Genomic DNA, 16162 nt, shown 5'->3' on the forward strand with positions numbered 1-16162 from the left:
TAGTGACGCAAGATCAATTTTTCCCTTATCTTCTTTCAGCTGGGAATCTGTCCATTGTCACTATAGTGCCAGTGGGTGCCATCTCTAAATTAGATATTAAACCAAAACCGTATCTATTTTTGGGCACTTTTTTGATATTTTATCAATATATTGCCTCACGTTTATCCCTCAATCAATATAATTAAATGGATTTTACAACAGTAACAGCTTTCATTAAGATGACTATATTTACATAGGAAAGTGGGCCTGTTGGCGTCTAGTGAACCTGTGCCAGGTTCTTCTGGGTCTCAGGCAGTGTTTTTATATGTGCACGTCAGATGGTATAAAAAACATACATGAATAACTTAGATATGGATAAGAGAGGTATGATCAGGAAGTTAGCAAATAACACTATGATTGGTAGAGTTGTTGATAGTGTAGAAGTTACTGCGGGAAGATGTGTTGGTGAACTGGGCTGAATAATGCCAAATAGTGTTTAAACCAGACAAATGAGAGGAGATTCATTTTGGGATACCAATGAGGCAAAGACCTACACCATGAATGATAGGGTCTTTGGGAGAATTGAGGAACCTTGGATACAAGTCCTTAGATGACAACATAGGTAAATAACATGGATAGGAAGGCATATGGCATGCTGGCCTTCATTAGTCGGGCTATTGAATACAGAAGTAGGGAGATTAGGCTCCAACTTTACAAAATCTTGGTCAGACTTCAGATGCAGTACTGCATGCAGTTCTGCCGCCATGCTATAGGAAGGATGTGATTGTGCTGGAATAATGGCAGGGCAGTTTTTAGTTTTTAGGTTTAGTTTCAGAAATACATGGAGCAAACAGGCGCTTTGGCCCACTGAGTCTGCATGGATCAGCAATCTCCGTGCACTAGCACTATCTTACACACTAGGTATAATTTACCAAAGCCAATTAACCTAGAAATTGGACGTCTTTGGAATATGAGAGGAAACCGGAGCACCCGGAGACAACCCATGTGCTAATGGAGCTACCTGGAGCTACCTTTGCTCCATATTAATTAAGATATACGAACTCAGTGGAGATTGGAATTAATTGGGATATTTTGTACCATCAGTGCAAAATGGTTCATTGGTGGAAGGATGCCTTGAAACATACTTAATGAATTATTAACCTTTATGAATGCAACCTTTGTGTTTATCCTTTTATCTGTGCTTCGGGTAAATGATTCTGGTAAAAAACTACTTCTAGGATCTGCAATTTCATCTCACAACATCAGACTTTACCACAGTGTGGCAATCACTGGAAGTAGGCATCATGGCGGGGTGCACCATCTCCCCATTGGCCTTCACTATGGCAATGGAGCTCATTATCAGACCATCAAAATGGGTTGTGGGAGGAAAACGGATACAGCGATTGCCACTTATTCAAGCCTATATGGACGATATAACAACACTATGACAACTGTCCCCTCACCAAGAGACTTCTGGAAAAACTTAATCAAACATCACATGGGCAACGATGAAGATTAAACCCAGCAAGTGCAGAAGCATCTCCATTGTCAAAGATCAAGTCAAGAATCAAAGATTTCATATTGACGGAATACCTGTTCCAACTGTTTCAGAAATGCCGGTGAAGAGCTTGGGCCGATGGTATGATGCAAAGCTCAAGGACACCGAGCAGTTTGAACAACTCAAAAAGGATACCATCACGCACATAGCTCGCATCAACAAGACCTTGCTACCAGGCTGTGGTGCTTCCAATATGGCATACTACCAAGAATCATGTGACCTTTAACTATGTATGAAATCCCCATCAACAAAGTGGAAACGCTGGAAAGAATGTTCAGCACACATGTCAAATAGTGACTTGGACTTCCACGATGCTTAAGTACTATTGTACTGTATGGGAGTGGCAAATTGGAATTACCTGTTGTAGGTCTTGTGGAAGACTTCAACTGCACTAAAGCAAGATTGGTCATGACCCTCACTGAATCTGAAGATACTGTTATTCGAACAGCGGGCCCCCATGTGGCAACGGGAAGGGAAGTGGACCCCATCTGAAGCCTTTCAGAGTGCTGACTCTGTTCTTCATTTCCCGGATGTGGTTGGCCAAGTCCACCATGGAGAGCCAGGCTCGGGCACGTCCCAAAAACTCCTCAATGGTCCTCGATTCACCTACTCTGGGCAAGAGACTCTGTGCATCTATCCCATCAATTCCTCTCATGATTTTATACATCTCAATTAATTTTATACATCTTACCCCTCATTCTCCTGCGATCCATAATAGAGTCCCAACCTACTCAACCTCTTCCTCTAACTCAGACCCTGGCGACATCCTAATAAATCTTCTCTGTACCCTTTCCAGTTTAAAAACAACTTTCCTATAATATGGTGCCCAGAACTGAACACAATACTCTAAATGCGGCCCCACCAAAGTCTTATACAACTGCAACATGACCTCCCAACATCTATACTCAATATTCTTACTGATGAAGGTCAATGTGCCACACAGATTTTTGACCACCCTATCTACCTGCGACTTCACCTTCAAGGAACCATGTACCTGCATTCCTAGATCCCTCTGCACTACAGCACTCCCCAGAGCACCACCATTCACAGTGTAGGTCCTGCCCAAATTAGACTTCCCAAAATGCAACAACTCACGTTTGTCTGTATCAAATTGTATAAATGAATATGTATTAAATTAAAAAAAACTGCTTGGTTTAAACTCAGTCTGCCATTTCTCCATCCGTTTCTGTAGCTGAACGTTATCCCGCTGCGTGCCCCAGCAATTATTGTAAGGAAAAGAAGGATGTCCTAGGTAAGGCCTGGGCCTTCCTTGTGGGTTTTTAAATACTGTAAGAAGCAGGAATAAGAGGAGGCCTCTCAAACCTGCTTAGTCATTCAATTACATAATTGCTGATAAAATCTTGGCTTCGACTCAATTTTCCCACTCGCTTAACATACCCTTTGAGGTTCAATTGTCTGTTGATTTCTACCTTGAATATACTCAATGGCTTTTGGAAAGTTATTTTCCCATTCTAAGTCAATTACTTGGACCACCTTCATACCAAATATGAAACCAGCCTACAGAAGAAGCTCTTGAAAATGAAGGAGAAGGGTTTTTAAATCGACAAAGTTGCCAGAATATCTTAGTCAAGTTGTGGTGGCTAATGGAACATGTCACCTCCATAATCATCCCGTCCTTTCCTTACAAGGCAAAGGTAGCTCCATATTAACTAAGATATAGGAACTCAGTGGAGATCGATATTAATTGGGATATTCAAGTCCCCATCTTCTATATTCCTGCTTTAATTACAATACAAAATGGTTAATTGGTGGAAGGCTGATTTGAAACATACTTAATGAATGCAAGCCTTTGTGTTTATCCTTTTTTTATCTGTGCTTCGGGTAAGTTAATTCAAAGTTTACGTTATTTGATATTTATCAGTGGGATTTTGGTGTATTTGGTTAGCAGCAACCCAACAACATGAAGCATTCAACTTGAGTCCTCCAAAATCCCTCCTGGATTATAAAATACAATGCAGTAATGGGTAGAACCTGGTGTAATAAAATCTCAATTCGCAGTAGGTGCCGGATTACCTGCGCAAACAGCGAGCCCTTCCTTGGAAAGACTTGCGTAGTATGCATTCCACGTTAAACCTGCTCCGGACCAGAATTGGGTGGAGTTAAAATATAATCACAGTATCGCCAACAAAAAAAACAGAAGCGTGACACGAAGACTTTCCCCGAGTGTCCCATCGATAACAGTCGCGAAAACAACCGAAAGACCATTGGTCTCCCTCACCTGAGCACTGACGGAAGGCGGGTTAAAGTTGACTGGAAGCCGAGGTAACTTGAATACTCGGGTAAAAGGCACTGAACTAATTAACCTGCGTGGGACCAGGAAATGACAAATGCAATGTTTCAGAAGCCGGACCGAATCAGGGAAGTAACGCAAAAGAAAAAAAAATACCCATTGCACTGAAGGCAGGAGGAATCGGAAATAAATAATAAGGCTTAATTATTTAATATTTATACTGATTCTGCTGGAAAGGGTCAACTATATCTTGAAGTGCGTCGAACTCTGGATGGGATCCACAATACTCGGAGCAGTATAACAGGTAATACCTGTTGGAATTGAAGCCGAGCCTGGGGAAATTGTAATTCTCTTCCACACTAAGCCTGTGTGGAGTTGGGTCCTGATAGTTTAATGGAAAGTATGTGCCAATTCTCAACGAGAAAATTCATCTGAAGACTGTGCAATGTTCAAGATGTCAAGGATACAGCAAACAGGTGATTAAATACAGAAAGCCAGGAAATCTGCAGCAAGTCTAAATAGTTTGCCTGTACTTGGCTCTCTCTGACTGGTTATCCGTGGCCACATCATCTGATGCTCACTCTCTGCGTGGGAAAAGCTGAGCATTTGGAGGTTTAATGAAATGCAGATTCCGTCAAAGAAAATGGACAACGTCGTTATTGGAAGGAGCAAGAGGTAAAAAAAAAATGAAGGGTGCTTCTAAATACGGGCTGCCATAAACTAAGTCTGAAGAATGGTCTCGACCCATTCCTTCTCTCCAGAGATGCCACCTGTCCCGCTGAGTTACTCCAGTACTTTGTATCTACCTTCGATTTAAACCAGCATCTACAGTTCTTTACTCCACATACTTGGGAAACGACCTCTGACTCTGACTCCAGGAGAACTGTCACAGCGACCGAAAGTGCAGCTTTACCTGGGATCCTGGCATTTGGGATAAAGCTAACACATGTGATAACACGGAATTAATGGTAATAGCGAATTCACTTGTATGTTCATAAATTCAATATGAATTGTGTTAAGACTGTGATTTAATGTCTCTAGAGAAAATAGAAACGAAGAACTTATAAATTATGTTTCTATCCCCAGATCACATTGGCATCCAGATGAGCTTAGGGATCAGCGACTTACAAGTGTAACTTTTATGAGTCTCGGACATTAGGAATATTTGCAACAGAGCCGCCAGCTTACAAAACTCTTTGACATTTATTATTTGCCCGGTGTGTTGAAGACTTGTTTTAATTTCTTCTCGTTTTGGGTGCCGATAGACAATATCTCCAGATGTCTGAGCTAGTCGAGATCACTTCTGGCCGTTTACCAGCGAATCGCTCCAGGATCCAGCAAAGCATCTTGGAGGATCAGGTGGAACTGTGGTGGTTCCAAGATATGAAACGTGTGGTGATGTGTAACGCTGTGGTTTTGGTCTTGGCTTTAGGGTCTGGGATAGGGGGGATTGTTGTTATATCAACGGCCACCAGTAAATCTGGCGAATGGAGGCTTGCCGTAGGGATTGTCTTGTGTTTATTATGTTTAGTCATTCTCTTTAAACAACTATTGACCTCCGCGCTCCTGGATATGAACTGCGTGAGGAACATAGCCCGCATTCACAAGTTAAGGAGTGGTGGTCTACTTGATTATCTTGTTATTTTGTTCACTGGATTTGCAGTACTCACCTGCGGTTGTGTCCTGATAATTTTGGTACAGTCTGAGTTCTATCCAGCATCTAGATTTTGGAGTGATAAATTAATCGCAGGAGTGACTCTAACAGTGGCTGGCCACATTATCCTGCTCTCGTTATTGTTCTATGTATCGATTTTCGAAATCTATCCTAAAATCACAGCCAGGTTCACAGACAGAAGGGAACAAAATGTTTTTACCATTTCTGGAAGTGACGCTGTGGAGAGGCAAACGCCAATCTCCACAAGAACCACCAACCTGTCATAAAGCAAGGGATGGCTGAGATTATTGCAAGACAACGAATTGCTCTGACATTCTTCTTGTGTATGGCGTGCGCAGCCTAAAGTTGTAGCTCAACTTGTTCTATTTGATCTATTTGTTTGTGCGCGTCGGGTTGATTGCATTAGTCGAAACAGGGTGCACCAACGTGAAGGTTGCAATCTTCCACCCAGGTCTCCGCCCTGACATTGAGAACGCTGTACAAAGTAGACGTGGTTCATCTCGATTTTCTCATAAATGTCGAAATAAATGGAAAAGGACATCTGATGTAAAATACTGGGTTTTGTTAATGGGGCCGCTCAGTGGTACAACTGGAAGAGCTGGTGAGCCAAGTTCAATCCCGACCTTGGATGCTGTCTGTGGAGTTTGCACGTTCTCTGTGTAGGTTTCATCTCTGGGATGTGGGAGGAAATGGAACACCTAAAGACGTGCAGATTGATAGGTTGCCTGGCCATTGTAATTTGCCCCCCAGTATATAGGTGGGGGTGGATTTGAGGTGAGTTGGTGGGAATGTGGAAAGAATAAAATGAGATCGATGTAAATCAGTCTAAATGGGAGCTTGACATCCAGGATGGGCTCAATGGGCTGAAGGGCCTGTTCCTGTACTGTATGACTTTATGAACCTCTTTAGTCACAGGGTAATTAATCTGTGGAACATTGCAACAGGGGGCTGTGGAGGCCGCCAGTGGATGTTTTTAAGGCAGAGTTTGACAAATTCGTGATTAGAACGGGTGTCAAGGGAAGACAGGAAGATGGGATTAGGAGGCAGAGATCAGCCATGATTGAATTCAACTATAATTTATGAACTGGTGAACTTGTGACTCAATTATAATAACAAGGGATTTAACGATATGTTGTAAACTTGATTACTTCCTTATTATGTGACTTTGGATACATGCTGGTTCCAGTTGAGTTACCTCTTTAGTCCCATCTTCCCTTTCTTTATTTCCCTGTGGCCTGGTAACCGATTCTCTCTCACATACCCATGAACTCACCATTGAATCATTTGCCACTTACAGTCGTCAGGGGTATTTTGTTGCTCTTTCCCAGCACATTTTTGGAACGCAGGGGCATTGGCTGGTCACTGGGACAATGTACAAGTTCCACACGGACAGCATTTGAGGCCGGGATTGAACGCAAGCTCCTGCCACTGCAAGACAATTGTGAACTTTGTGACATAACTTTGACCAATTTCCAAACTCTGGCACTACATACATGCTGTAGGTCAAAATGTGAACACATTAAATCATGTTAAGATTTATATTAATTAAACTAAATGAAGTATAGGCAGCGTATTACAGGCTTCTGTGAATTCAGTACTATTGCTGTCATTTATATTAATTCAAAGATTTGAAATAAATGCATATAGAAACGTAAATGAAGTCAAAGTAATATAGAATTATAAATAAAATTATAATTTGATTTTTGCACAAATAAATTGGTTATCTATTCTGTTGTTTTGGTTGCTTGTCAATGGGGGAAGGTGAAAGTGATGTTGTATCATTCCGATTAGTCCGTCAATAACAACAGCTTAAAATAAAATAAGTTTGGGACTTAAAGTCCGAGTTGTCTTGTTTCTTTACGCACACTTGACTATTTAAGGATAGATGTGCACATACACACAACAGACATTTATAGAATGCAGAGCAAGAGTGTATGGACAAACACACATTGGTGTGCTTACCATGGGTGGGTAGATGTAAACAAAGAATTGTTTGGATTGAATGAACCCTCTGATATTTACAGTAATCTAAATTATGCAAATATTGACCTCTAATACTTGGTTACTGAAGTCTATTTACAATAAATGGTTTCCAAGATGTGGAATGTTTAGGGGTGGCGCAGTGTTAGAGATGCTGCCTTGCAGCGCCAGAGACCCAGGTTTGATCTTGACTAATGGGTGCTGTCTGTACGGAGTTCGTATGTTCTCCCCGTGACTGTGTGGGTTTTCTTTGGGTGCTCCGGTTTCCTCCCACACACCAAAGAAGTACAGGTTTGTAGGTTAATTAGATTATGTAGATTATAAATTGTCCCTAGTGTAGGATAGTGCTAGTGTATGGTGTATGGTGTGATCGTTGGTCAAACTAAAACTAAACTGCTTCCCAAAGGATGTTCTTCAGTCAAAAGCTGAGTCTGCAGGTCAAATAATTTTCCTTTGAGCTTCTAAACTGTTTAAGTGATGATTGATGTACATGGACTGCATATTCCATTTTTTACTAATGTATCACCTTTAAAATTTCTTTTTCCACTAAATAATTCCAAAAGGAGGGAGAGGATTTCTGAAAAAGACATTTTTCTCCATCCATTACAGTGCAGAGGATTTGTTGACTTCAAGTTAAACCAGTAACCTCCCCCAAAAAGAAACAAATCAAAAAAGCTGCAGATGCTGGAAATACAGAAGAAAAACAGAAAATACTGGAAATGGTCAGACAACATCTGTGGAAAGAGAAAAGTTCACCTTTCAGGTCAAAGGCTTTCCTATGTGTAATCACTAATGCCTGAAAATGTGTTGGCAAAAGTATATCTTTTAGATGCTATGCCGTTTAGTACACATGTTTGTGGGTTAACACAACACCTACATGGTTCCCTTTGTAAGTTGTCTGCAGAGGAGTTACTGGCATGGTAACCACTGGTAAGGTGGTCTCTCTGTGGCTACCACAGCCCAACTGTACAACATGCTGTTGTGGAAGTAAGTAAAAAATGCAAGGGACAAGGAGAAGCAACAGTTCCCGATGCGCGAGGTCTAACCCCTGGTACCTGAGAGCCCACCTCGGGGATCTATTTCAGTGCCCTGACTGAACCCTTTGTTGATTTGCTCGATGTTTATTACTGTGATATACAGGCTGATTCACCTGGCAGACATTTGCACCACAAGATGCTGGGATCTTGAGTAAAACAAAATTGCTGGAGGAACTCAGCCGGTCAGATAGCATCCGCGAAGGGAAATAGATGGATGATGTTTTGGATCGGGACCTTTCTACGGACATTGCAGCACCTTGCATTGAAGTGTATAATATAGCAAAGCAGTGAATCTTTGTGGAAACATGACACAGGTTGCTTTTTCAGTGAGCAAATGTGTGTGCTGCATGATGAGACTTATGCATCTTAAACTCATTAATTCTTGTCTCCTTGTCAATAAGGGGAGTCCAGAACCAGGGGTCACATTTAAGAATAAGGAGTAGGTAATTTAGGACTGAGATGGGGAAAAACCTTTTTACCCAGGGTGTTGTGAATCGGTGAAATTCTTTGCCACAAAAGGTAGTGGAGGCCAATTCACTGGATTCTTTCAAGAGATAGTTAGATTTAGCTCTTGGGGCTAAAGGAATCAAGGGATATGGGGGAATATTGACTGGTGGTGCTGGCCCGAAGGGCCGAATGGCCTATTCCTGCACCTATTTTTCTATGTTTCTATGTTCTATATGCTGCTTAGTTTGCTTGTTGTCATTCAGTGTCCAATCAGCAAAGGTCATAGGTTGTAATCTAATGCATCAATTTAGCAGTATAGAAGTTGGGAGGTCATGTTGCAGTTATATCAGATGTTGGTGAGGCCACGTTTAGAATATTGTGTTCAGTTCTGGGCACCTTGTTATGGGAAAGATGTTGTCAGGCTGGAAAGAGTGCAGAGAAGATTGATGAGGATATTGCCAGCAGTCAAGGGTTTGAGCTGTAGAGACGTTGAGCAGGCTGGGACTCTCTTCCTTGGAGCGCAGGAGGATGAGAGGTGATCTCATGTAGAGGTGTACAAAATCATGAGTGGAATAGATCGGGTAAAAGCACAAAGTCTGTTGCCCAGAGCAGGGGAATTTAGAACCAGAGGACATAGGTTTAAAGTGAGGGGGGGGGAGATTTAATAGAAACCTGAGGGGTAAACCTTCTACACATGGAGTGGTGGGTATATGGAACGAGCTATGTTCGGATGTAGTTGAGGCAGGTACTATTGCAACGTTTAAGAAACATTTCGACAGGTACATGGAGAGGATAGGTTTAGAGTGATATAGGCCAAATGCAGGCAGGTGGGATATGTATAACGGACATGTTGGTCAATTTGGGAAGGAAAGGGCTGAAGGGCCTGTTTCCTCACAATATGACTATGAATCTAATTTAGTTTGATAATGGTAGAAATGGCCAGAGGTGATTCATTGCCTGTGGGACTGATCCAGGCAAGTATCTAATGTGCCAAGGGATATTGTGTACCAATGTACTTGAAATAATTTCCTAGTGGGTATGAACTGACCAAGATGTGACCACCTTGGTTGTCTGACCTGTGGAAAACATTGATACATTGGCATATTAAATGTGAGCAAATGAACTCAATTTTGTGGCTTGTTTCTCTTCTATCTGTGCAACACGTCTAGTGGTTCATTAGCCACCCAATTGTGTCATTGGCCCATCTTTAAACTGAACACAGTAGATATTGCGCAAGAGGTTAGTGAGTACCAAGACAATGAAATGCATGGAGAATGGAGAACTGGGTGGCAGGTACCATGTTATAGGAGTACCATAGGTACCGTGTTAACAGTACAAGTACTGTTCTTTTACAGACACAATCAATTATATTGTGGTGTCTGTAAAATGATGGGAGTTTTATCTGATACCCAGTTCTACATTCTCCAAGCTTTTAATTGCCTTTGTAATTCATAACTACGTGCAATATTCAATGTGTTCGTTGAAGTAGATTAGTGTTATGATTGTGACTTTTAAACTGATTTGTTGTGAAAAATTGCAACAAAAAAAAAAATTATCATTCATGATATTTTATTTCCTTCAACCTCTGGCCTAGGAAGTAGATATGAACAATGGTTCTGACTACCTGGGGTTGCCGACTGTCCCGTATTAGCCAGGACATCCCATATATTGAGCTAAAATTGTTAGTCCCATACGGGACTGCCCTTGTCCCGTATTTGACTGCTACAACTCGGGTCGAGGGGACTGTCGGGTCGGAGCGCCACGTCCGGCCCCGCCTCACTCGTCCCGACGTGGTGCAGCCCATGGAGTGCAGCAGCAACGCCTCGCCCGTGGCCCCGTCAGTCGGCAGCCCGGCCTGCCGTCCGACCTTCGGACCTTCGCTTACCGTCGACACCACCACCCCTCCTTCTCATGGCCGATCATAGGTTCATGAGTTGGATGGGGTGCCGGACTTTGAGCACGATGTCGCACGGCCCGGGCCAAAACTCCTCTGCTGGCCCGCCGGCTGGGCTTGGTGTGCAGTCCAGCACCCGGGCCAATTCATCATTCACCCAGCCACGGCCGAGCCGACCAACGAATTGCTGTCAGGAATTTGTCCCTTATTTTGACCTTTTGTCCCTTATTTGGGAGTGAGAAAGTTGGCAGCCCTATGACTAACATTCATCACATGGTTGTGTTTACTGATGGGTTTGGAGCCTAGTATTCTGTCTTGCAGTCAGCACATTATTAAACCCGCCTTTGTCCAGTTCTGCAGCCATGTAAAGCTGAATAATGTAACTGCACTAGGGCCCTGAAACCAGACAGTAGGGACTGTGTTTCCGCAACTACTAATTACACATTGCTAACCAGAAATATTACATTGCTAACCAAAAATATGATCCAGTCACGAACCAAAGATGGAAGGTATACTTAGCTGAAAGGATTTATTCCAATAAAATAGCAGAACTTAAGTGGCAGGATTTGTCAGTTGCTCTGTTGCTTGGTATTTGGAGTCCTGTTTTAAATAGCAGTTCCTCCTTTAGAAGGTAATAGTTTTTTTTTAAATTTATTTTATTAGAAGTTAATACAGTACAAAACAGTACAGTGGAACCTAATTTTAGGTGCCAACTATGTCATACCGTAATCCATTCTATGTACAACTTCTAGTTTTATGTTTTGAGAAGGAAGTAAGCAAGACAAGAAAAAAAAAACAATAGAAAGGGGAAAAAGAGGAAAAATAGATGGTAGAGAATAGAAAAACGTGAAGTGTGTATATATATAAAAAAAAAAGAAAAAGTGGAAAGTAGAAATAGGAGAGAAGGCCCCTTAAAAGAGAAATTTTCAAATCTTTATTCGGAGATGCAGATCTATCCACGGCATGAACTGAAATCAGCAATCTTTACGGAACCGCTGCATCGCATGATTCCAAAAAGTCGATGAAAGGAGACCAACTCCTTAAGAATTGGTCATATTTATCTATTAGTCGGAGTCTCATTTCTTCAAGGCGTGCTATGTCCATCATATTCCTAATCCACATTTTAACAGTTGGTATGGTTGTATTTTTCCAAAATTTAAGTATCAATTTCTTTCCAATTATTAACCCATAATTAAAAAAAACGTTTTGGTCTTTATTTATATTGATATCTTCTACTATTATTCCAAATATAATCCATTCCGTTTTAGGTTCTATTCTGGACTTGAAAAGCTTTGTAAATATATCAAATATATCGCTCCAAAATTTATTCAACTTTGTACACCCTACAAATGAATGTGTTATATTAGCGTTTTGAAACAAACATTTATCGCATCTGGGAGAGACTTTTGGATAAAATTTATTCAACCTCGTTTTTGAATAATAGTCTATATAATAATTTGAATTGAATTAAATTATGTCTTGCATTAATAGAACAATTATGTGTGTTCATCAGATACTTTTCCCATCTATCCTTCGAGATCTTTATCATTAGCTCATGTTCCCAATCTTCTCTTAGTGCTTCTGTTGAGGGTAATTCTCTATTTAATATATTATTATAAAAGTATATTCGTTTTTGTGAATCAGCCTTAATATTCACTGCTTCTTCTAAAGGGTCTAAAACTATAGTTTGAAATCTATGTGTATATTTCTTCATAAAGTCACATATCTGTATATATTTAAAATATTGATTATCCTTAAGTTTAAATTTTAATTTGAAATGTTGAAATGATAACAGTTTGCCCAATTCATACATATCCCCTACTTTCCTAATCCTCAGTCTATCCCATTGTTGATATGTTTTGTCGATGAGAGCTGGCTTGAATGCGGGGTTGTTCAATAGTGGGGTTAGTACTGATTATTTAATTTCAAGGATACTTTTATTTGTTTCCAAATTCTTATTGTATTGTGAATAATTGGGTTCTTCTTATATATTATACTATTCAATTTTATCGGTGAGAGCAAGATCGTTCCTATATCGTGCGGATAGCACTCCTCTTTCTCCATTCTTATCCACTCCAACTGCTGAGTGGAACTATCCAACCAGTACATTATGCTCTTAATATGCACTGCCCAGTAGTAATACATAAAGTTAGGTAATGATAAACCCCCAACTTCTTTAGGTTTACACAAATGCTTTTGTTGAATTCTGTGTGCTCTGTAATCCCATATAAAATCAGTGATAGTAGAATCTAGTTTTTTGAAAAAGTATTTTGGAATATATATTGGGATTGCTTGAAACAAATATATTAATTGTGGTAAGAAAGTCATTTTTATAGCGTTAATTCTACCTATCAATGAGAGCGGAAGCTTTTTCCAAAATTTAATCATAACATTCAGTTTATTTAATAGTGGTATAAAATTGGCACTAAATAATGATTTGTGTCTTCTCGTAATTTGAATACCCAGATACTTGAATTTTTCTGTTGCAATTTTGAAGGGGAATTTTAGTAAGTGTCTCGAATCCTGTGGTTTTAAAGACATAATTTCGCTTTTATTCCAATTTATTCTATATCCTGAAAAAGAGCCGAATTCCTCAATTAGTGTTAAGGTGGGTATACTTGTTTGTGTATTAGTAATATATAATAGGATATCATCAGCGTATAATGAAATTTTATTCTTTGAGTCCTTAGTGTTGTATCCGTAAATATTCGGGTGATTTCTAATCCCTTCGGCCAGCGGTTCTATCATAAAGGCAAATAGCAATGGTGATGAGGCACAACCTTGCCTATTACCCCTTGATAAGTAAAATTTTGGAGATAGCATATTGTTAGTTAATATTCTTGCCGTAGGTCTATCGTAAAGTAGTTTAACCCATCTAATAAAATTCTCTCCCGTATTAAATTTTTGGAGTACCTTATATAAATATTGCCATTCTACCTGATCAAATGTCTTCTCTGCATCCAGCGTAACAACTGAAATATCTTTATTGTCCTCATTGTGAGAGTACATTATATTGAAAAGCCTTCTCAAATTATTAAATGATTGTCTTTTGGGTATAAATCACGTTTGATCCGTATTTATTAAATTCAGATTCAGATTCAGATTCAATTTTAATTGTCATTGTCGGTGTACAGTAAATAATTAATATAATTATTTATTCTTCTAGCTAGAATCTTTGCTAAAATTTTCTGATCCGTATTTAGAAGTGAAGTAGCTCTATAAGAACCCAGTTCATCTAAATCTTTATCTTTTTGTTGGTATAAGCGTTATTGTTGCTTCTGCTAGGGTTTCTGGAAGTTTATTTTCGGTATAAGCCTGCGTGTATAAATTAAATAATCTTGGTACAATTGACTCCTGAAATCTTTTATAAAATTCATTACTAAAACCATCTGGTCCTAGGGTCTTCCCATTTTTCAGTGAGTTTATTATTTGTTTTATTTCTTCACTAGTAATCCGTGCTCCTAATTGCTCTTGTTCTAAACTATCCAATTTTGGGAGATTGCAATTATCTAAAAAAATTGTAATTTTACTAACATCTGTATTTATTTTAGATGTATATAAATTATGATAAAATTGGGCAAACCTCTTATTAATATCCTTTGGCAGTGTTAGGAACTCACCCTTATCCGATTTAATTTTAGTGATAGTTTTTTCCTTTTCTTGTTGCTTCAGTTGCCTCGCAAGTAATGTATGTGGCTTATCCCCAAATTCGAAGTGTGCTTGTTTTGTAATTTGGAATAGTCTTATTACTCTTGCCGATAGTATTCTATTGATTTTATATTTCAATAAAGTTATCTTATTATGTTTATCTATGGTTGGGTCAGTTGCATTGTCCAGTTCTAGTAATTTTATTTCCTGTTCTATCCGCTGAAGTTCTCTTCTATTTTCCTTATTTTGAAAACTTTGGTAAGAGATTATGACGCCGCGAATATATGCCTTGAAGGTTTCCCATAATAGCGATACCGAAATACCCGGCGTGACATAGAAGGTAATAGTTGAAAGTGATTTACTGAATTTACTTTCAAAGTGCACAGTGCAACATGTACAATCAAATATATCACTTCCATATCGATGTGTAAACATAAAGTTGTGTGTTTTAGCTGAACTGCAGTATTAGCATGCAGTTATGACAAATAAGTAGATTAGCTTCTGTGCCAAACTATTCCACCCTGACTCACCTTTTGACTTCCCATATCACTTCCGCCATTTGCAAGGCGCACGTGCAGAATTTAAGTGAGGAACTTAATGTTGGAGGCTGTAAACTAGGCGAAGAGGAAATGGGTATTTTGTCCATTTGTTAGATATGAGAGAGAGGCATTAAAAATAACAGGAAACATAAAGGTAAAGATGACTCTGGGGAAAGACAAAGATGAAAGGTTACAAAGACATTGAGTAATGATGGCTGATTTCAGATTGACAAGTAACTATTGTGCCATGAGAATATAAAATGCTGAAGGTACTATGAATCTTTGAAACACTTTGGGTTCTCTCAGTCTGTTGTACACTACAAGCAATCTTTAATAAGCCAACTTGTTAGATAGACTCACCACTGAATGAGTGTTTTATTTTGTGGCCTTGCCTATCTAAGTCAAGTCAAATACAGGTTATGGATGCAGCACAAAATCCCCTCCTACAAACGTAATGGAACATAATCGCAACCCGTCTTTTCTGATCATCTTTCTCAACCGACCCTTCAAAGCATTGTCCGGTGATGCTAAATATAAAACAGGGGGCACCAGTGCAATATATATGTGACCTGATTATCACATAATGCACTTTGTCATTGATATAAAGGCAGGTGGCATCATGAGCAGAGTCCGTGAGAACCATAAAGTAAAGAGAGATCGAGCAAATGAGCAAAATTATGACCATTGATAATTAATGCAGGCAAATGTGAAGTCATTGATATTTGATCTAAAAAAAATGATTAAACTGAATGCTTTCTAAATGGAGAAAAACTAAAAGCAGTGGCTGTCCAAAAAAGCTTGGGGTTCACGTGCATATGTTATTAAATTGTTCAAAAGAATTTAAAAAATGCTGTTCTAGAATGTAGGCGAAACAGGTAGTGCAACTGCTATGAATAAGTTGCTCATCAAGTTCTGTTAGGTGTTCTGAACAATGACTGCGAGGACCTTCCCCTTGGCCATGACTCCGCAAATATATCGTCCTCTTGACCAGGGCCCCATGGACCCATTGGCCATGCCCTCATAGTCCCATTAACCACGATCCCACAGACACACTCAGTAACAATCCCAACATTGTCATTAAACCCGCCAATAAAAGGGAGGTGCCATTGCAATCTTTCAGTGACCTCTATTGTGCTGAGGCCAAGCACCAGCTC

The 16162-nt window shown here is 39.8% G+C and overlaps 1 protein-coding gene and 1 long non-coding RNA gene across 2 annotated transcripts in view; one reads left to right on the forward strand and one right to left on the reverse strand.

Annotated features, from left to right (window-relative positions):
* Positions 1 to 3902, reverse strand: part of LOC129700795 (uncharacterized) — a 25750-nt gene extending 21848 nt beyond the window's left edge. The window contains exon 1 of the long non-coding RNA XR_008724104.1: positions 3777 to 3902. This is a non-coding gene — a long non-coding RNA (uncharacterized LOC129700795). The remainder of the gene's footprint in view (positions 1 to 3776) is intronic.
* On the forward strand, positions 2841 to 7504 carry LOC129700794 (transmembrane protein 125-like). Its single transcript, XM_055641494.1, has 2 exons — positions 2841 to 4756; positions 4875 to 7504. Exon 2 carries the CDS (start codon positions 5067 to 5069, stop codon positions 5727 to 5729), a length of 663 nt encoding a protein of 220 aa, XP_055497469.1. The 5' UTR covers positions 2841 to 4756; positions 4875 to 5066; the 3' UTR covers positions 5730 to 7504.
* The last annotated feature ends 8658 nt before the right edge of the window (positions 7505 to 16162 follow it).

Source organism: Leucoraja erinacea, chromosome 10 (assembly GCF_028641065.1).
Source record: "Leucoraja erinacea ecotype New England chromosome 10, Leri_hhj_1, whole genome shotgun sequence".
Taxonomy (NCBI): domain Eukaryota; kingdom Metazoa; phylum Chordata; class Chondrichthyes; order Rajiformes; family Rajidae; genus Leucoraja; species Leucoraja erinaceus.